General features: G+C 31.5%; 8 protein-coding genes across 8 annotated transcripts; 2 read left to right on the forward strand and 6 right to left on the reverse strand.

Annotated features, from left to right (window-relative positions):
• Positions 1-6,776: 6,776 nt before the first annotated feature.
• Positions 6,777-7,945, forward strand: LOC149618131 (uncharacterized). Its single transcript, XM_089853939.1, has 7 exons — positions 6,777-6,879; positions 7,009-7,070; positions 7,138-7,203; positions 7,367-7,420; positions 7,488-7,535; positions 7,634-7,681; positions 7,895-7,945. The coding sequence occupies exons 1-7, from the start codon at positions 6,777-6,779 to the stop codon at positions 7,943-7,945; spliced, it is 432 nt and encodes a 143-aa protein (XP_089710065.1).
• Positions 7,946-9,160: 1,215 nt separating this feature from the next.
• On the forward strand, positions 9,161-10,398 carry LOC149618132 (uncharacterized). Its single transcript, XM_089854839.1, has 8 exons — positions 9,161-9,361; positions 9,429-9,490; positions 9,547-9,612; positions 9,677-9,730; positions 9,843-9,890; positions 9,967-10,014; positions 10,146-10,174; positions 10,240-10,398. Exons 1-8 carry the CDS (start codon positions 9,256-9,258, stop codon positions 10,325-10,327), a joined length of 501 nt encoding a protein of 166 aa, XP_089710965.1. The 5' UTR covers positions 9,161-9,255; the 3' UTR covers positions 10,328-10,398.
• Positions 10,124-11,662, reverse strand: LOC149618133 (uncharacterized). Its single transcript, XM_089854840.1, has 5 exons — positions 11,430-11,662; positions 11,294-11,361; positions 10,688-10,849; positions 10,586-10,624; positions 10,124-10,506 (listed from the first exon to the last, which is right to left on the reverse strand). Exons 1-5 carry the CDS (start codon positions 11,545-11,547, stop codon positions 10,471-10,473), a joined length of 423 nt encoding a protein of 140 aa, XP_089710966.1. The 5' UTR covers positions 11,548-11,662; the 3' UTR covers positions 10,124-10,470.
• A 111-nt stretch (positions 11,663-11,773) lies between these two features.
• Positions 11,774-12,746, reverse strand: LOC149618134 (uncharacterized). Its single transcript, XM_089854838.1, has 6 exons — positions 12,470-12,746; positions 12,339-12,406; positions 12,163-12,270; positions 12,056-12,109; positions 11,903-11,950; positions 11,774-11,831 (listed from the first exon to the last, which is right to left on the reverse strand). Exons 1-6 carry the CDS (start codon positions 12,663-12,665, stop codon positions 11,799-11,801), a joined length of 507 nt encoding a protein of 168 aa, XP_089710964.1. The 5' UTR covers positions 12,666-12,746; the 3' UTR covers positions 11,774-11,798.
• A 225-nt stretch (positions 12,747-12,971) lies between these two features.
• LOC149618135 (uncharacterized) lies at positions 12,972-13,775 on the reverse strand. Its single transcript, XM_089853940.1, has 6 exons — positions 13,635-13,775; positions 13,502-13,569; positions 13,339-13,446; positions 13,221-13,274; positions 13,073-13,120; positions 12,972-13,007 (listed from the first exon to the last, which is right to left on the reverse strand). The coding sequence occupies exons 1-6, from the start codon at positions 13,756-13,758 to the stop codon at positions 12,972-12,974; spliced, it is 438 nt and encodes a 145-aa protein (XP_089710066.1). The 5' UTR covers positions 13,759-13,775.
• A 127-nt stretch (positions 13,776-13,902) lies between these two features.
• On the reverse strand, positions 13,903-14,918 carry LOC149618136 (uncharacterized). Its single transcript, XM_089855453.1, has 6 exons — positions 14,652-14,918; positions 14,522-14,589; positions 14,355-14,459; positions 14,236-14,289; positions 14,119-14,166; positions 13,903-14,030 (listed from the first exon to the last, which is right to left on the reverse strand). Exons 1-6 carry the CDS (start codon positions 14,815-14,817, stop codon positions 13,992-13,994), a joined length of 480 nt encoding a protein of 159 aa, XP_089711579.1. The 5' UTR covers positions 14,818-14,918; the 3' UTR covers positions 13,903-13,991.
• A 226-nt stretch (positions 14,919-15,144) lies between these two features.
• LOC149618137 (uncharacterized) lies at positions 15,145-16,115 on the reverse strand. Its single transcript, XM_089855528.1, has 6 exons — positions 15,926-16,115; positions 15,796-15,863; positions 15,618-15,722; positions 15,483-15,536; positions 15,365-15,412; positions 15,145-15,249 (listed from the first exon to the last, which is right to left on the reverse strand). Exons 1-6 carry the CDS (start codon positions 16,101-16,103, stop codon positions 15,208-15,210), a joined length of 495 nt encoding a protein of 164 aa, XP_089711654.1. The 5' UTR covers positions 16,104-16,115; the 3' UTR covers positions 15,145-15,207.
• A 313-nt stretch (positions 16,116-16,428) lies between these two features.
• LOC149618138 (uncharacterized) lies at positions 16,429-17,630 on the reverse strand. The gene is made up of 5 exons (XM_089855529.1): positions 17,201-17,630; positions 17,000-17,067; positions 16,763-16,924; positions 16,623-16,673; positions 16,429-16,548 (listed from the first exon to the last, which is right to left on the reverse strand). The coding sequence occupies exons 1-5, from the start codon at positions 17,328-17,330 to the stop codon at positions 16,516-16,518; spliced, it is 444 nt and encodes a 147-aa protein (XP_089711655.1). The 5' UTR covers positions 17,331-17,630; the 3' UTR covers positions 16,429-16,515.
• Positions 17,631-17,643: the final 13 nt, after the last annotated feature.

A 17,643-nucleotide genomic window follows, 5' to 3' on the forward strand; every position in this document is an offset into this window, starting at 1 on the left:
TAATTTTGCATGCAGGACCAAGTTCCATCTAGGTCCTATTTAGTCTGAACTTACTAAGTTACCCAAATTTGACAGCAGCGCCCCACTCACCAGGCGTATGTCGCTCGCTTTACCCTGAATCTATGACCTCCCTACTTCAATCACTTCAAAATTACAAGCTCCAGTTTCTAAGTTACCAGAATTTACAAACTTATGGATAAAACATATCACTTATGAACTTATGGTAAAGGGTTAATTAGTAGAGTAGGCTAATGATGTTGTTACAAGTTTAATTTCGAAGAGGGAGTAGTCCCTCGGGTAACCCTGACAAATTATAATTTCTAGTTTTAAAGTAATTAGCATTTTTAATGAATTCCAGTCCCAGATATAAGAAACACGATTTGAAATAGAAAGCGTTTATTATTAGTTCGATTTCAAAAATATCTTGCAGTGTTTAAAAACGAGTCTTTTAAGATGTATAAGTTTCGATTACTCGTTGGGATTTTCTTGTGTTCAGTTTTGACCACTACTTTCGCCTTTCACGATTTGACCAGTTTTTTTAAAGCCATTTGTGGTCAGTTAATAATTACTAATTCTCCCTCATAGTAATTTAATTATTTTAATTATTTATCTTTCTTAGCTGATCATGAAAAGAATTGCCCTCAAGTTATCGAGTGTATAAAACCACTTCCAGAATACGTAAGATAATTAGTTTAAAAATTAATATTCATTTTTTAATTTTAATTAATTTAATTTAATTACGTTTTAATTAGTTTGAAACTGTGAAAGGCGATTGTATGGAACAAGTGGGTCAAACTAGAGATATAAACGAAATTCATCAAGTTATGTGTGATTCAGATAAAAATTCCGCTGAAATGGTTAGTTTAAAATATTCAAATATCACTTAATTAATATTTAACTAATTATAATTAAATTATTTAGTTGCGAAAGTGCGTTTTAAAACACAAGGATGTCAAAAAGGTTTGTTAATTCGATCCCTTTTTTGAAAATGTTTAATATATTTAAAATAAATTAAATTAAAATTTAAATATATTTAATTGTGTTTTCTTATAGTACTCGTTAACAGTTGATGATGCAGTCACTTTTCTAAATATCCTGGTAATTAGTTTTAATTATAATTATATTGATTAGCATCCTCTAAGTTACACTTAATTTATCTTTCAGAACTGTCTTCAAAAAATTGATATTCCCATTTCAAAATAATTCTTCAAATGTTTAATTCATAATTTGTTTTTGTTTGTTTAAATGTTTATTTCATAATAAAGTTAACACGAATTAAAATGTGTATATTTTGAATTTAGTATTTTGGGGATTAAACTTAAGCCTAAATACCGCCATAATTACACGGAATTTAGGAACGTTTTCATCTACAAAATCAATCATGAATAAATTTAGACAAAGAGGAAAAACCCAGTAAACGATAGTCAAAATATTTTGAAAACAAGACGTCGCTTATGATATAGCCTTGGATACGTATGTTGTTTACCATGCACCTACTTAATTTTTTTCATAGCTATACTCTGGCGCCTGTAGTTATTCTATAGCCGTTAGCAATAGATTATAGAGTAGATCTATTGGCTAATAGTGTTAAAACAAGTAAGGGCAACCTTGGGAATAAGGACTTATCAATTAAGTTGACCGTGGAATTATTAAAGACAGATTAAATGCAATAAAATACAGCCTTAGAACATTTAAGAAAGCCTAATATATTTTTCAAGCCATTAACAAAAATAGTCTAGAATTGATTTCAATTAAGTCCCTTGGATATTTGATCAAATTTCAAAAAACCGGTTTTTCTACTCTATTCTAATTGAATTTTATACAGACAGACATCAACAGCCGTTTCATGCCTGTCTTAACCCCAGAAATAATCTTAAAAATATCAATCGATACAGCTACCATCTGGCCTACCAATGAAACGAAACGGCCCCCAAAGAATCAATTATGATTTATAAAGAATAGACGTATTTCGTAATAATTCAGGAGGTAAAATATGAGAACATAATTTGGTATTGATTACGTCACTGAAAAACATAGCAATCGTATAAATACTGCTGGTATCGTGAATGGTTCGATCACAGTCTTAGAATCAATCGATGAGATCCACCGAAAATCGATACACTAAGATGAATAAATTTACTTTGGGATTACTTGTAGTGTTAGGAGTCGCCATTGCGCGGGTCTACGCCTTCGATGACGTCACTAGTTTGATTAAGCCTTTCTGTAGCTTTGCAGGGCGTGAGTATAACTTAAAAGTTTTATATACTTATGCTAAAAGATTCATATTCATATTCATGTTAGGGTAAAGAAAATTAGATAAATATTTCCAGGAATACATACAGCTACTAGGAATATTTGCTCCCCCATATCTATCTGCCATGTTAATTTCTATGATTAGTCTAGCTCCTCCCACAAGGCCCGCCTAGATAGGCTGAGAAATTAAAATAGTGGATACACAATTTATCACGAGCTTTTTTTAGCTGAAGACTCCGATATTATGTCCAAGGCGGAAGCATGCGCCGATGAACTACCAGAAATTGTAAATTAATTAATTTTGGGGGGCGTAATTAATTTATTTTAATGATTAATCTCGATAAATTATAGGCCAAAAAAACCCGAGATGAATGCGCCATGAAAGTTACAGGGACATCAGATCGTAAAGAATTTCTCAATATTTTGTGCAAAGAAGATAAGGAATTTGGTGATCTACCAGACAAGGTAAATTAATTAACAAAAATATAATTAAGCACCTAATTAACAATTAAATATTAATTATTAGATGAGGGAATGCTTGTTCAAGAAACAATCAGAGGTTAGTAAATTTAATTTATGTTTAAGTACGACCCTCAATTAATATCACTTAATTGACATTAAAATTACTTAAATAGATTACTATCACGGCGGATGATTTGGAGAAGACTTTGGAAGTAGTGGTAAATCGAATTAAATTAATTGCCGAGATATTTGCATAACTAATTAAAATAATTAATAAATTTGAAATTAACTTCTTTAAAATAATTAATTTTTCAGCGATGTTTAAGAGTGGTCATGCATACGAACCGACGATAAAAATTATATTTGTATTAATGTACAATAAGATTAATTAAAATTTGTTATTATATTCTGTTAATTAAAGTAATTACTTCATACCAGAATTATTTAACATAAAAATACTTGGGGAAAACATAATTACAATTATTTACAAACCCATTAATAAAAATAAATTGGGCATGGAGAGAATCTTGTCTTTCATTGAAGGAACCTTATAATTTTGACATCTAACGACACAAGCTAAGACAAAGAACACAGAGTAATTGGTTGTACAATGTGACGTCAGACTCAACCTTGAGTACGTGATTGTTGTTCTACATGGTTGCATACACGCTATACTGAACTTGAAATTTAAAGACGTACTTAACCTTCGAAGTCGTACGAGAAATAATTTAAAATTTCCTTTTCATTTAAAGATGAATTATAAAATCTCTCAAACAAGATTTTTTCCTTGATGTAAAAATTAATTGCCTTTTTTATTCAATGGTGGTTAAGTGTTTTGGTTTTATCACTTGGCAGAGTGGTCAGCAAGATAAAAACAACTCGCATACAGGGTGTGTTGCAAAAATGGGGGTTATTTATAGGTCCAAAGTATTGTACATGAGTGGGATGCGTGGATGGGAAATCAACTGAATTTTGAGTGATTCGAAAATGTTAAATGTAACTTCTTCTATGACCAGCCCTTAGATTTTGATCTTGACCCCACAAGGGATGCATGCACCCCCTAACCCACAAGTTACAAATGATCATTGGAGAAGTGTTTATGATTGGAGTGGTCCCTAACTTTGACCTCGTCTTTAACCTACAAACCTCATGGTCAGTTATCGGCTCGCCTACTCTAAAGTGTCAAACCGGACATAAATGTCGAAATATTTAACAATTATTCAATTTTGGTCGTTAACAAACAAATAAACAAACAAAAACGAATGCCTTTTTGTACACATAGATTATAAAAGGCTATTTTAAAAACCTCAGTCCTTGTATTAACAAAATTGTTTTAAAAATTAACCATCCTTAAAATGCACACAGTCAAACATAAACACTAGAATAAAGAGCCGTTGACAATAGGGAAAATATTTTGTCAAAAAAATTATAAACCGAGGTGCCTGACCAAAAAAACAAAAAATAAACCACTATAACTATCACGAATGTACTAAAATAAACCTTGAATATTGCAATATAGTTAAGCAGAACGACGCATTGCTTTTTGACTAAACTTTAGAGGAATTCCATTCAAGATAAAATTGAATTAACTTATCACGGCAATTCGAATTAGAAAAAATAAAACAAAGATGAACTAGCTAGCGTTGAAAATTGGTGGTAGACAGGGAAATCCTTCGAAACGAATGTACTTTGATGTAAAAATTAACGAAGTTGTTAAACAAATAAATGAAAAGGAGGGGGTTTCTAACCAATCATAATGCCCGGTTCTTAAGGAAACAACCAATAATAATTTAACAATTATATTTGAACAAGGTTAAATTTACTCCATTGACATGTGTCCAAGCAAAGAGCTTTTTTGGGAATATATAAGGGACCCGTTAGATGTTGGATAACCACACTTCAGCTATTACAAGCTAGCTAACAAGTAACAACTTGAAGTCAACTTAAACAACTCAACAACTAATCATGAACTGTTACGGAATTGCTCTCGTGGCTTTGGTCGCCTTTGTAGGAACGGCGTACGCCGGGGAGGAATTGAAAGCCATCAAGGAATTGTACTGCTGTAAGTACATTTCATTTAAAACGCTAGATTTGCTCAAGTATTTATTTTGGTATTGTACTGTCGCAAGTACAGTATTATACTGTCGCTTTTCAAGTGTACTGTTGGGAGTACGTTATTAGTTAATGTATGATGCGTGTACTGTTGCGAGTACAGTAATAGATTATGTACGACACTAACGCTTTAAAAGTGTACTGTTCAAAGTACTGCAAGTACAATATTAGTTAATGAAGGATACGTGCACTGTTGCGAATACAATAATAGATAATGTACGAAACTAACTCTTTAAAAGTGTACTGCAAGTACAATATTAGACACAATATGACACTAACTCTTTAAAAGTGTACTGCAAGTACAATATTAGACACAATATGACACTATCGTTTTAAAAGTGTACTGTCGAAAGTACAACATTAGATACAGTACGATCATATCGCTTTAAAAGTATACTTAGATGTAACAATTCCCGAAAACAATTTCAGCTGACGACGAAGCCATTAGAACCAAGGTGACCGAATGCTTAGACGCCTTGCCCGAAAAAGTCCATCAAGCTAAAGAAATCTGCATGGAAGAAGCCGCTCCAGGTGTCCATGACAAAGAGGAATTCAGGAAATTAGCTTGTGACGAAACCAAGGACACCGCCGCTACCATGCACGCTTGCATGGACAGGCTCAAGGCCGAGCATAAGGACGTAAATACTTAACCAACCCTTACTTAGTAAACTCGCCATTAACTAAAATTAATTTCACTAACAGAAAATCACCAAGGAGGACATGGAACAAATCATGGCTACCATCGTGCGTTATTTTAAAACTTCTAATTAAAAATCTAAACCTGTTTCTTTTCAACATTTTAAACCTAGAATTCTTGCGTTTCAGGGTTGCATCACCGACTTGATAGCGAAATAGATCAATGGCTAACTTCTAAATTTATCTTATTGAACGACGACCAATCCCCGGAATCCGATTCGACCAATGAAAAATGGACGAATTTACATTGAAAAAATCGTTTACGTTTTTATACCTATTAAATTTTACGAATACGCCTTATTTTTTTGTTTTACGTGAAAAAAATTAGTCAAATTTACTAAAAGAAAAAACACGCGAGGAAATTAACCCCTAATATTAATTAGCTTTGTTAAATGTGAATTAAAAATAAAATGATGCTTTAAGTTTGCAATGATATATCATGCTTCTTAATTTATTGTTATGGGACACTAATCTGAATTCTGCCTAAACCCAGAAAAATCCTCACAAAGATACGTTGAATGAAAATGGCAACACAATCATTCCTAGTAACTGTATGCATTCCTGAACTCGCCTATTTGGCAACCTTTAGCAAACAAACCAATTAAATATAGGATAATTTTTTGGAAAATTAGGACCAATTTTTCAAAATTATATTTTATAATAATAATACTGCTATTATAAAAAATTATGCCAATTGTACTAGAAGTTCATATTTCTAAAGTACTTATAGTCTCTCCTAACTTAGACCAAGCCATGCCCGATAACCTAGCTATGACGTCAGACATATCTCGCGGAATGTCAGAACTTTAAACAAACTACTTCTGCAGTTAGAAATGGACCACCGAGACAACAAATATCAAAATATTTGACTCTACTCAATTGAATTCGTAATAAAATTTATAACATATCCGGCCCATTGGGCTTAAGCGGACCAATAAGTAACAAAAGAGGACGAGGTCTTTCACCCTCTCAACTGTTTGTAAGCGTCCAATTGAATCCCGTACCCGGAAAAATAAATAAATTTGAACCCTTAGTGTTACCCAAAAGTATACAATAGCTTTAACCTATAAGAGATCAATTTTGGTGACATAATGAGGCTTTTTAGGGTTTGTTTGACCAGGCAAACCAGTACCGGGGTCTATATAAGAACCGATTTAATTAAACGCAGAGCTCGAGTTGTCTCTTATCTGGGTTGGATACCGTTTCAATTGCACTAGTGGTCACTAAAACATTATTATTGTTGCCAGATTAAAATGGTGTACATGAAAGATGTTTGTAAGTCAGGGACCATCTGGGCTTTGATGTTGGTCACCGTTTATGGAATGTACGTGCCCAGGACCATTAACTTGTTGTGTGGTAAGTATTTGGCGACTTTACCGTCCCTGGTTCATAAGATAACATCATCTCAATTCAATACCCAAAATATTAACTGTGTCCAACGCGACCTTGTTAGCTAATACCTTAATATAACCTTTTTAATTACAGCCCCTGATGACTGCACGTCAAAGGACATTAAGGAAAGCATAATGAGTTGCTGGCCAAATAAGGTAATTACTGAATTTCTTTAAACAAGTACTTGCCGTAGTTTCTAAAGTACTTGTACATTTTTAAAAGGGACGCGAAGCTTGGAACACTTGCGTTGGTAATCGCGGAGGTTGTACATTGATGGACGCCACGAGAGTAAGTACACGTCACGTGATAAATACAATAAAAATTAGACTTACTCAATTTGGAAGTTCTTGTAAGGTTTCTAGAACATCGTGAAGGTCATAGGTCAAAATATTTGTAGTTTATTAGCGCTTGTAATTGTCCATGGTTTAAAAAATCCTCCTTCGATTCACAGGCCAATGACTGCTTAATGAGTGAGGTCTACAACATGACGGATCTGAAAGTATCGGTAAGTTAATTAAAATTAGATTAACATTAACTAAAGTAATTAATTTAATTAATTAACTTCTTACCAGGAACACCGCGAGCTACGCTACAAAATGTTCTATTCCAAAGCACTCGTGGTAGGCCTAAATTTTACGTTTCATTTAATTAGGCCTAACAATAAACTGAATAAAACAAAACGCTAAGCCTAATCATATGTTTATTCACGCGTTATCAGGATTGCGCCGGTGACAAGATCACCATCAAAATGGTCATGTGCAGCGCGGTAAGTTAGTTTTCTCGTCATGGAAAATAAGGGCTAAGGAATCGAAACGCAGCTACGATACCATCGACCTACCATCTTCTGTAGACGAGCGAGATAAAAGACATGGCTCGAAGGGAGGGGGGAAGGAATTTTCAGTTTCTATGCTTTAAGATCAACGTGTTGATGAGTCATTTTCGGCTAATTCAATTTTTTTTGGGTCGTTCCCATTTCTAGTCTCCCGGCGGTGTTCAGTTGCGACCCGCTGCCGATGTGGCTGATTCTTGAATTAATTATTTTGTAAATTGATTTTAAAAATAAATATAAAATTTGGTTTTAAATTATAAATAATTGCGTATATTTATTTATTGGTATATTTTTAAAAAGAGACTGATTTATATAGAGAGTGTTCAAATACAAGTGTTGCCAATCATTTGTGACGTGTCTATGTACCACTGTGACCAGTCTATCTACCTGTGTGACCTGTTTATCTACCTGTGTGACCTGTTTATCTACCACTGTCACGTGTCTATCTACCACTGTCACGTGTCTATCTACCACTGTCACCGTGTCACGTGTCTATCTACCACTGTCACCGTGTCACGTGTCTATCTACCACTGTCACCGTGTCACGTGTCTATCTACCACTGTGACGTGTCTATCTACCACTGTGACGTGTCTATCTACCACTGTGACGTGTCTATCTACCTCTGTGACGTGTCTATCTACCACTGTCACGTGTCTCTCTACCACTGTCACGTGTCTATCTACCACTGTCGCGTGTCTCTCTACCACTGTCACGTGTCTATCTACCACTGTCACGTGTCTATCTACCGCTTAACAATCGCATAACAAAGGGTAGGGGGCGTTGCCGAGGTACATTGGGAACTGTGTTTCATTGCCGCAGATCCCAAACCATCAATACCGCTCCATCTTAATTCTCTAGCCCTTTTAAATTTGTTAATTGAGGACATATAAATATTTCGGACCCTTTCAAATACCTCCATTTGAAGCTGTTATTAAAAATATTTTAGGAAATGTACAACATTTTTAAATACTAAGAAATAAATTCGAGGATTCATGGACCAATAAACATTACATCAAAAGGAAAAAATGAATGAATGCGGTATATCCGAATTTCATTTAATTTTTTCAGCTGTACAATAAAACGATCCATCTAACATAAAGAACAAATATGACCACCACTTTTTCTGTTCAAATAACCAACCAGTCAGTCAGGTATATTTCAAAATCAACATCCGTTGATCATAAGTTGAACATTTACCCCTATAAGTTCACAAACGCGTGCTCCCATCTCTTATAAAACTAGTTCAGAGCCTCACGAGCGATGACAAAATGTTGACATTAATGAAAGGCAGACTTATAGGCGACCAAATATTGATTGACTTATGGCGGTTTTTTTCCTTAATAACTTACGAATATAATATAAAAATATAATAAAATTGTTTAATTTTTGCACGCAAAAGAGATCACGCAAACTTATAATGTAAGGTTTATATTGCAAGCGCAAAGTTAATCTAAATTTAGTTGAAATCCCGTTCTTCATTTAGTAGCATCATCAAGAACTGTTTGAAACGATGCAATCTCTAATAATTTGCGTATTTTTGGCGTTTTTGGGTGGTTCCCAAGCTTACGCGTATTACGGTGGGCCATATGGAATGGGCTACACCAAATTCTTGTGCAGTATGATGTTTAATTATTTTTAATCTAATTTGATTAAAAATTAATTATTTATTTAATCTATAAATAGGTCCTGAGGACTGCATCTCGAACGAAATTAAGGAAATTTTGAAAGCCTGTTGGACTCCAACCGTATGTAATTAAAATTTAATTTTAATTGCGATTAAGAGTAATTAAGGTTTAATTAGGCTAGAAAAATCTGGATGGATTGTATGGGAGAGAAAACAATTTGCGAATCCGAGGAAGAGTGGAAAGTACGGATTATTTAATTAACTAATTTTGATTAACTTTAATTAACATTTAAATTGGTTAATTTAGATTAACCAATGTATTTACAATAGTATGGAAAATATGACCGAAATTACCGTTAGAGTAAGTAATTAACACTAAACTGAAAAGCTAAGCCTAACGTTATCTAGCCAAGGCTTAGTTAACTTTGATCATGACCAAGGCTTAACGCGATTGCTAATTTTTTTTAATTTAGGAATACCGTGAACTGAAAAGCAAGCTCTTTACCTACGAATCATTACTGGTAAGGTTTAGTAATTAACCAAACTAACTAATTAATTAATTAGAGTTAAACTTATTTACCTTTAAATTAATTGCAGGAATGCGCCGGGGATAAAATCACCTTGAAGATGCAAAACTGTACCATGGTGAGTCATCTTTTTTCACGACTTAGAGCCAAATGACGTCATATGCCTTCCTCTCTATTGGTGAACGCTACTACAGTGTCCTCTTTTTAAAATTTAATAATTTATTTTTTTGACAAATTATTATGTTACAGGCTCCGAGACAGTCTCATTACAGACCACGGTAATTAAATGTTAAAGTTACAAGTAAATAATTAAGTTAATGAACTTACATTAATTATTTAATAGCGTCATGAGACCTAGAACCTTTCAACCTCAAGTGCAATTCACCAAGCCCATCCCCCAGAATTTCCACGCTAGAAGAATTTTGGACTAATTAATTAAAATAATTAATATTAATGTAGTTAAATGATTAAGTAACACTGAAATAAAATGAGATTATATTGATTTGGTTTCTGCTTCAATTTATTTGCGAATGAAATTAAAAGTTTTGTAATTATTTATTTATTATTTCATCTTCTAGTCGTATTCTTTCACGTCCATCACCATGCATTTCTGCAATATTAATTGCTGTTAATTAGCTAATTAACATAATAAAGCGCAGTGCAATATTATAAACAAATTTATATCTAACCATTGCTAAATAAATAAATTCATCGTAATTTTTGCCATCCTGTGTAGATGTATAAAAATAAGTTATTTATTTTTAATTTAGGCTTAACAATGACGGGCCAACCTTTATTTTGGAAACGGGTCCTTTGTCGGTGTTCCTTTCCTGACACATCAACCAATCTAGTCTCTTGTCTTCTTCCGAAGTGTCGCATAATGTCACTAAAAGTTCGTCAAATCTTACTTTACCAACAACTTCCTTTTTGCACATTTCCCATATTATTAGCAGCTGCAAATAACAATTTTTAGGCTTAAAAGTGCACCGGAATAATTCGAAGTTAGGCTTAACAATTAGGCTTAAAACAGTGGCTAGAAGATTTTAAATTTAGGCTTAACAACTAGGCATGAACCGGTGTTCTGAAGATTTCAAATTTGGGCTTAGTAATTTGGTTTGAACCGGTGTCTTGAAGATTTAAAATTTAGGCGCAACAATTTGGCTTGAAACTGTGTCTTGAAGATTTGATAAATTTAGGCTTAACAACGATGCTTAAAACAACGGAAGATTTTAAATTTAGGCTTAACAACGATGCTTAAAACTGTGGAAGATTTTAAATTTAGGCTTAGAACACTCGGAGATTTTAAATTTAGGCTTAGAACATTCGGAGATTTTAAAATTAGGCTTAACAACGAGGATTAAAACACTTTGGAGATTTTAAATTTAGGCTTAACATACCTTTTTGGGAGTGTAGGCAAAAAGGCATTTACTCAAATGTCTCCGTCCAATATACGTGCTTGTATGATCTGTAATTAAATAATTAAACGAAAATTGATTAAAATTAAAGATAATTACTAGTTAAAATAAATCTTACTGCATATTTTTTCCATTATATTATCACTATCAATACTAAAACCGGCATTGCACTGCAAAATTGCCAGGCAACTTAACGCGAGCGAAAATCCCAAGATATAATAAAAATAATTTGCCATAGTTACGTAAGAAGAGTCAAACTTGAAGTAATTGAAGCCAAATTCAGGTGAGATCCTTGAGTACAATAATTTTTGGGAACAATAATTTGAAACAATGAAGTAAGCTGTGTCAATATTGAACAAAAATTATTCATTTACAAAGCGCCCTATATGGTAATTGATATATTTTAATTTGTTTAATGTAAGTTATTTAAGGTTGTTATCGAAATAATTGCACGTAACGTAGTTAAGGTTAAATATTAATTTTAATATTAGTAATCTTTCAAATCCATAGACAAGCATTTCTATAATGGTAGGAAAAGGGGGCGTGAGTTGGTAGATCGACTCGTGAATGTCAATTAAACTAATTAATTACCCTGAGAAGTTTAATGAACTTTCTAGCATCCGGTTCACGATACATATCCTAATTAAATTCATATAAATGATTAATTTTTCTTAATGAATTAATTTGAATATACATTAATTAATTAATTACTGGATTAATTTAATTTTATGACGTCACACTTACCCTAATAGTTTTCTTATTTTTATCTCTAGCGTAATCAGTTTGGCATTTATGCCACTATAATTAAAATTAATTAATTTTAAAATTAATGTGAAAAACAAATGACTTACTTTTGAGATGAAATGATATTTTTGTGAATCGCAAAAGGCCACTAAGACTTGGTCAAATTTAACATGCCCGAAAATTACTTTCTTACAATATTCCATCATAATTAAAAACTATAATTAAATTAATAATTAAATATGATTAGGCTTAATTAAATGGAAAATTCATAATATTTCCTTACTGGTTTCGGAGAAAATTGCACCATACATTTTGACAAATGCATACGACCGATTTCAGTTTGAGTATTATCTAAAAATTAAATTTAATTAATTATTTAAATAAATATAATTAAAAAGATTAAAAAAACTTAACTGCACAATTTTTCGTAATAAGCTTCTCTTTCCTCTTGTCTGTGATTGCAGTTAACACCATTTCCGGCAATTATACAAATTAGTAGAAAAGCGATTGCCAGTAAATTGATACGCAAAATGGCAATTAACTTAAATTTCGTACTTCCCATGCTAAAGTATTTGTCTAAATTAACTTTCCCAACAAAAAAAGACAACATACATATGGGGATTATTTTATTTACAAAGAAAAATTGTCTCGGATAAAATTTTGTGGAATTATTGTGACGTTGCCGATTGGATGTTTACTTAAATATTTACATCGTTTGTTTAACAGACGGGTGGAATGTAATGTAATGTACGTAAGATATTACGCTGTTTACACATTACAAGTGTAGCTGTAATCGTAGAGTAAACGCACTGCGCATGTGCTAAACTAAAAATTATAACAATTTTTATTTTCTGTAATTCAAATTTTGTTTTTTTTGAAGAAATAAATAATTTATTTTAAAAAATTCAAAACAATTTTAATCGTAATCTTTCAGATCCATCGATAGACATTTCTGTTGGTTAATTATATTTAAGTTTAATAATAAAGAATTAAACCTAATTAAACTAACTAACGTACCATGGCTAATTTTATAAATTTTGCATTATCACCTTCGTCTCGCAAAGCCTTAATTAAAATTATATCATTTTAAATTATATATTATTAATATTATATTGCATTAATTTAATTAACTATACGCTATGATAATGTTAATTAAAGTACTTACGGAAACTGTCGTTTTATATTTGCTTTTGGCATAATCTCTCTTGCATTCGTGCCACTTCATTAAATACAATTAAATTAAATCTAATTAATAATTTAAGTTGCAATAGAAATTAAATTACCTTTCCAACGAGTTTACGTTGCGAAGAGTCGCAATAAGCCACCAAAACTTGATCAAATTTAACGTGACCAAATACTTTTTTCTTACAAAATTCCATCATAATCAGGAACTGAAATAATTCCTAATTAATTATAATTAAATATAATTAATGATTAAAATTATACTTTCTTTGGCGAATATTCCACCATACATCTGGACATATGCATACGACCATTTTCGGTTAGGGTATTATCTTTAAATAAAATTAAGTTAGTTAATTAAAGAAATTTATTTAATTGAAAAAAATCAAAACTTAACTGCATAATCTGTCATATTTCACACGATTTTCATCTTGACGATGATCGGCGGCATTAATATTAATTACGAATATTAAAATAACCGCGAATATCAGCAGCCAATCAACGAGTCGTATTCGGTACATGACGAGTTATAATAATTTTACCATAAAACTTTTCAACAATTTATAAGTTCAGTGCTGAAGTATAATAATTCAGTATTTCTGTATATGCCTATATTTGATATTTGGAACAATATATTTGCAAAAACCAAATGGTTTTATTTTTTTTGGCTCAAAACATTTTGACTTCAAAAGCTGTTCAAATATTTTATTGTTAACTTTGAACATCCGCAAAAAGGAAAAAGGGTACGGGTTAATTATCCTTTGTAATTTGTCGAATCCATAGTCATACATTTCTATAGAAAAAACATATTATATAATGAACTGAACTGACCTGAACCAGTACTAAATGTATTATTAGAAACCTAACGACAAAAATCTTACAATTAGCAAAAATCTGTATTTTTGATTTTCAGGATCTTCGAACATATCCTTATGAAATTAACTCGGTTAATTATTTTTGGTTAATAATTAACGAGTAATTAAACAGAGCTTAATTACCATGATATTCTTTTTATATTTGTACCTGGCATATTGCTCTTGACATTCAAACCACTTTAAAACCATTGAAATGAAGGAGAAATTAATATTAATTTAAATTTTAATTATAATTAACATACGTCCATAATTTTATCAATTCCGTCATCGCAATAACCTTTCATAATAACGTCAAATTTGACGTTACCGTACACTTTACGCTTACAGTACTCCATCATAATTAAAATCTATATTAATTAGCGTTAATTTTACTAATTAAATGCGATAGAGTAATTAAAGAAATTTGTACTTGTTTGGGTGAATATTGGACAACGCATTGGGCCATGTGTTTCAAGCCCCTTTCGTTTTTAGCATTTTCTAATAAATATTTGAAAAAAACTCAATAAGATTAAACAAAATAGACGTTTTGACGTCATTACCACATATATTATCCATTTTGTCCATCAATTCTTTATCTTTTAGTTCCCTTTGACGGCTCTTTGCCGATTCAAATTCGTGATTCAAATCTTGAGCTTCGATTGCAACGCAAACGCAAATAAAAATTGAAAACAATGCGTAGATATTTTTTTCAAAAATGGCAACCATCTTTCGCGATAAGTTAAAAAGAACTTGGCTTTACGAAGACAAAGAGTTAATTCGCAAATTATTTGAATGGGGTAGCGTGCATTTATTCAATTATTTTTATCTGTTTGCACAGAATTATTTGCGACAAAGTAGATTAAACCTGCTGACGCGTAAGTTTTCAAAACTCAGGATAAAACTTGAAAAATGATTTTATTTTGTATTTTATTTTATTTATTTATTTTTCTTTTGATGGGAGCGTTTCAATTATGTAAATTATCCCGAGGAATTGTGGGAGGGATCTAATAATAAAACTGACTTTTAATAAAATAAAAAAGATTTATTTATTACTTTAGGTTTATTGACTTCTGCGTATTATAATATTTAATTCAATTAAAAATCATCGAAATCAAATTATTTTCCTTTGTAATTTTCCAAATCCATAGTCATACATTTCTGTAAAAGAAATAATATTAAAATGAACTGAACTGAATTGAAGCAACATCATTACCAGCATTCAAAGAAATCTAATTGTTCTTAAACGAGATTTAGTTCTCAATATTAAACTTACAATTTGCAAATCTCGGTATTTTTGATTTTCGGGCTCTTTGAATATTTCCTTTAGAAATTAACTTAATTAACTCAGTTAACTCTTAATGGTTAATTAGGGGTAAATAATTATCGCTTACCATTATGTCCTTTTTATATTTGGCCATAGCATAATCCTCTTGGCAATCACACCACTTTAAAACGATTAATATGTAAATTAGAAGAGTTATGTTCATGAAAAAATCAAAAGTTAAGTTTATTCGTAATTAACATACCTCAATAATTTGATCAATTCCATCGTCGCAGTAACCTTTCAAAATTACGTCAAATTTGACGTTACCGTACACCTTACGCTTACAGTACTCCATCATAATTAAAAGCTACATTAATTAACCTTAATTAATTTTATTAATTAAATAAATAAATGTTGAACCATAATTGAAGAATCTCAACTTTTTTGGGTGAATATTGAACGACACATTGGGCCAGCTGTTTCAAACCCCATTCGGTTTCGCCATTTTCTAATATGTTAATAAAACCTCGATCAATTAAAATAAAACCTCGACGTAATGACGTCATTTACTGCATATTTTGTCCAGTATTTCCGGAAATTCATCATCTTTTAATCTTCTTTGTCGGCTTTTTGCCGATTCAAATTCGTGGTCTAATTCTTGAGCGCCGATTTCAACGCAAATAATGATTGTGAACAATAAATACATTATTAACTTCCTGAAACGCTTAACCTTGATGGATTCGGCCATTTTTCGCGATATTATGAAGTTGGATTTATCAAACCAGACTTAAATCCAAATTTATTTCAAGGGATAGCGTGCATTTTTTGAATTTTTTCCTATTTCGAAATTTTCATATTTGCCCAGAATTATTTGCCAGAAGTAGGTTAATCCTGGTAACGCGTTAGTTATCAGAAATTAGTTGAAACATGTCGAGGGTGATTGCATTTCGGAAGAACCATCGCGAGGTATTGTGGGTTTGATTTTGGATCTATTCAAAATCACAATCTAATATGATAATAACTTAATTTTTACTAACACAGCTGGTCTTTGGTTACTTTAGATTTATTGACTTCTGGGTATAATAAAATTATAATATTTAATTTAAATAATTATTTATTTGCGCACGCGTGGAAGCCATTTTGTTTCGTATTAATTATCCTTAGTAATCTTTTAAATCCATCGCCATGCATTTCTATTCATTAACAAGTATGAATTAAAATTAAAAATAATTTTAACATCAACAACCATGAATTTAACAAAACTTACGTAAGATAACATAAGAAATTTCATGGAATTCTCGGTTTCATAGACAACTTCCTAAATAAAATCATTAATCAATCGATTAATTTTTTAATTAAGGATACTAAAAATTAGTTTTAACGTTAAAATTAAGTGAAATATGATACCGATATCTTTTTCTTGAGCTTATCTCTCGCATAATCATTTAAACATTTGTGCCATTTGTCCATTTGTTTGTCTTTCGAGTGATCGCAATAAATTTTCAAAACTTGGTCAAATTTGACGTGTCCGAAGATTAACTTTTTGCAATATTCCATCATTATAAGAAACTAAATTATATAAAAAACATAAAATAATTAAAAACATCTATTCAAGATGGCGTCTCAAAAAACTACTACACCCACTATCTTGGGAGAAAATTGAACTACGCATCTTGAAATGTGTTTCAAACCCACTTCCGTTTTGGTGTTATCTAAATGAAATATTTTATTAAATTTTAAATTTCTTGAATTTAACTACTTATAAATATTTTAGTGCAAAAAAAATCCGGTTTTGTTTAAAAAAAATTGAAACCAGATGATCCAACGAAAAATTTGAAAACTCACTGCATAATCTATTATATCTATCAATTTCCTCCTGACGTCGGTGCGATGTTTTTTTGCATGTGACGTCACTAATTATGTTAATTAAGATTAATAAGGAAAGAATAGAACAATACAGACGCCAAGAGAGCATCGCGACAGCTTAGCTAAGCAATTAAAATTAAAAAAATAGTACATGTTTTAGGCCGTAAAGGTTTTTTAAAGAAAAATACTGGCTGAGTACATATAGTTCTTAAGTGGCTTGGTACGCCAGTGAAACAGTCATTTTTAAGTTTAAAATATTGGCAAAAACCAAGCCTCTCATAGACAACTTTAATTTTTACCTGTACCTATTTTAAATTTGAGCAGAAAAACCGCTTAACCTGAATAAAGAAACGCCCAATATTTTTCAACTTTGTATTTTCAACTTTAAATGTGTAAACAACAAAACGATGTTATATGAAATT

Source organism: Phalangium opilio, unplaced genomic scaffold, assembly GCF_054372755.1.
Source record: "Phalangium opilio isolate 3A_F unplaced genomic scaffold, DU_Popi_V2 ptg000209l_1, whole genome shotgun sequence".
In the NCBI taxonomy this organism is placed as follows: domain Eukaryota; kingdom Metazoa; phylum Arthropoda; class Arachnida; order Opiliones; family Phalangiidae; genus Phalangium; species Phalangium opilio.

What these genes read in the sequence shown, in the direction of transcription:
- LOC149618131 (XM_089853939.1), top strand. Translation starts at nt 6,777, where the DNA reads ATGGTGTACATGAAAGATGTTTGTAAGTCAGGGACCATCTGGGCTTTG. An exon ending in GACCATTAACTTGTTGTGTG is followed by an intron (nt 6,880 to 7,008) that starts GTAAGTATTTGG and finishes TTTTAATTACAG; the next exon opens with CCCCTGATGACTGCACGTCA. An exon ending in TGACGGATCTGAAAGTATCG is followed by an intron (nt 7,421 to 7,487) that starts GTAAGTTAATTA and finishes ACTTCTTACCAG; the next exon opens with GAACACCGCGAGCTACGCTA.
- LOC149618132 (XM_089854839.1), top strand. Translation starts at nt 9,256, where the DNA reads ATGCAATCTCTAATAATTTGCGTATTTTTGGCGTTTTTGGGTGGTTCC. An exon ending in CTACACCAAATTCTTGTGCA is followed by an intron (nt 9,362 to 9,428) that starts GTATGATGTTTA and finishes ATCTATAAATAG; the next exon opens with GTCCTGAGGACTGCATCTCG. An exon ending in AATCCGAGGAAGAGTGGAAA is followed by an intron (nt 9,613 to 9,676) that starts GTACGGATTATT and finishes TGGTTAATTTAG; the next exon opens with ATTAACCAATGTATTTACAA.
- LOC149618133 (XM_089854840.1), bottom strand. Translation starts at nt 11,547, where the DNA reads ATGGCAAATTATTTTTATTATATCTTGGGATTTTCGCTCGCGTTAAGT. An exon ending in TTGCCTACACTCCCAAAAAG is followed by an intron (nt 10,850 to 11,293) that starts GTATGTTAAGCC and finishes TGTTATTTGCAG; the next exon opens with CTGCTAATAATATGGGAAAT. An exon ending in AATTTATTTATTTAGCAATG is followed by an intron (nt 10,507 to 10,585) that starts GTTAGATATAAA and finishes TTAATATTGCAG; the next exon opens with AAATGCATGGTGATGGACGT.
- LOC149618134 (XM_089854838.1), bottom strand. Translation starts at nt 12,665, where the DNA reads ATGTTGTCTTTTTTTGTTGGGAAAGTTAATTTAGACAAATACTTTAGC. An exon ending in AATATCATTTCATCTCAAAA is followed by an intron (nt 12,110 to 12,162) that starts GTAAGTCATTTG and finishes TTTTAATTATAG; the next exon opens with TGGCATAAATGCCAAACTGA. An exon ending in AAAATAAGAAAACTATTAGG is followed by an intron (nt 11,951 to 12,055) that starts GTAAGTGTGACG and finishes GAATTTAATTAG; the next exon opens with GATATGTATCGTGAACCGGA.
- LOC149618135 (XM_089853940.1), bottom strand. Translation starts at nt 13,758, where the DNA reads ATGTACCGAATACGACTCGTTGATTGGCTGCTGATATTCGCGGTTATT. An exon ending in TGGAATATTCGCCAAAGAAA is followed by an intron (nt 13,447 to 13,501) that starts GTATAATTTTAA and finishes GAATTATTTCAG; the next exon opens with TTCCTGATTATGATGGAATT. An exon ending in AATTTATAAAATTAGCCATG is followed by an intron (nt 13,008 to 13,072) that starts GTACGTTAGTTA and finishes ATTAACCAACAG; the next exon opens with AAATGTCTATCGATGGATCT.
- LOC149618136 (XM_089855453.1), bottom strand. Translation starts at nt 14,817, where the DNA reads ATGGTTGCCATTTTTGAAAAAAATATCTACGCATTGTTTTCAATTTTT. An exon ending in GAATTGATAAAATTATGGAC is followed by an intron (nt 14,290 to 14,354) that starts GTATGTTAATTA and finishes ATGGTTTTAAAG; the next exon opens with TGGTTTGAATGTCAAGAGCA. An exon ending in AATACAGATTTTTGCTAATT is followed by an intron (nt 14,031 to 14,118) that starts GTAAGATTTTTG and finishes TTTTTTCTATAG; the next exon opens with AAATGTATGACTATGGATTC.
- LOC149618137 (XM_089855528.1), bottom strand. Translation starts at nt 16,103, where the DNA reads ATGGCCGAATCCATCAAGGTTAAGCGTTTCAGGAAGTTAATAATGTAT. An exon ending in AATACTGGACAAAATATGCA is followed by an intron (nt 15,864 to 15,925) that starts GTAAATGACGTC and finishes TTAACATATTAG; the next exon opens with AAAATGGCGAAACCGAATGG. An exon ending in AATACCGAGATTTGCAAATT is followed by an intron (nt 15,250 to 15,364) that starts GTAAGTTTAATA and finishes TTTCTTTTACAG; the next exon opens with AAATGTATGACTATGGATTT.
- LOC149618138 (XM_089855529.1), bottom strand. Translation starts at nt 17,330, where the DNA reads ATGCTCTCTTGGCGTCTGTATTGTTCTATTCTTTCCTTATTAATCTTA. An exon ending in TTCAATTTTCTCCCAAGATA is followed by an intron (nt 16,925 to 16,999) that starts GTGGGTGTAGTA and finishes TATATAATTTAG; the next exon opens with TTTCTTATAATGATGGAATA. An exon ending in AATTTCTTATGTTATCTTAC is followed by an intron (nt 16,549 to 16,622) that starts GTAAGTTTTGTT and finishes GTTAATGAATAG; the next exon opens with AAATGCATGGCGATGGATTT.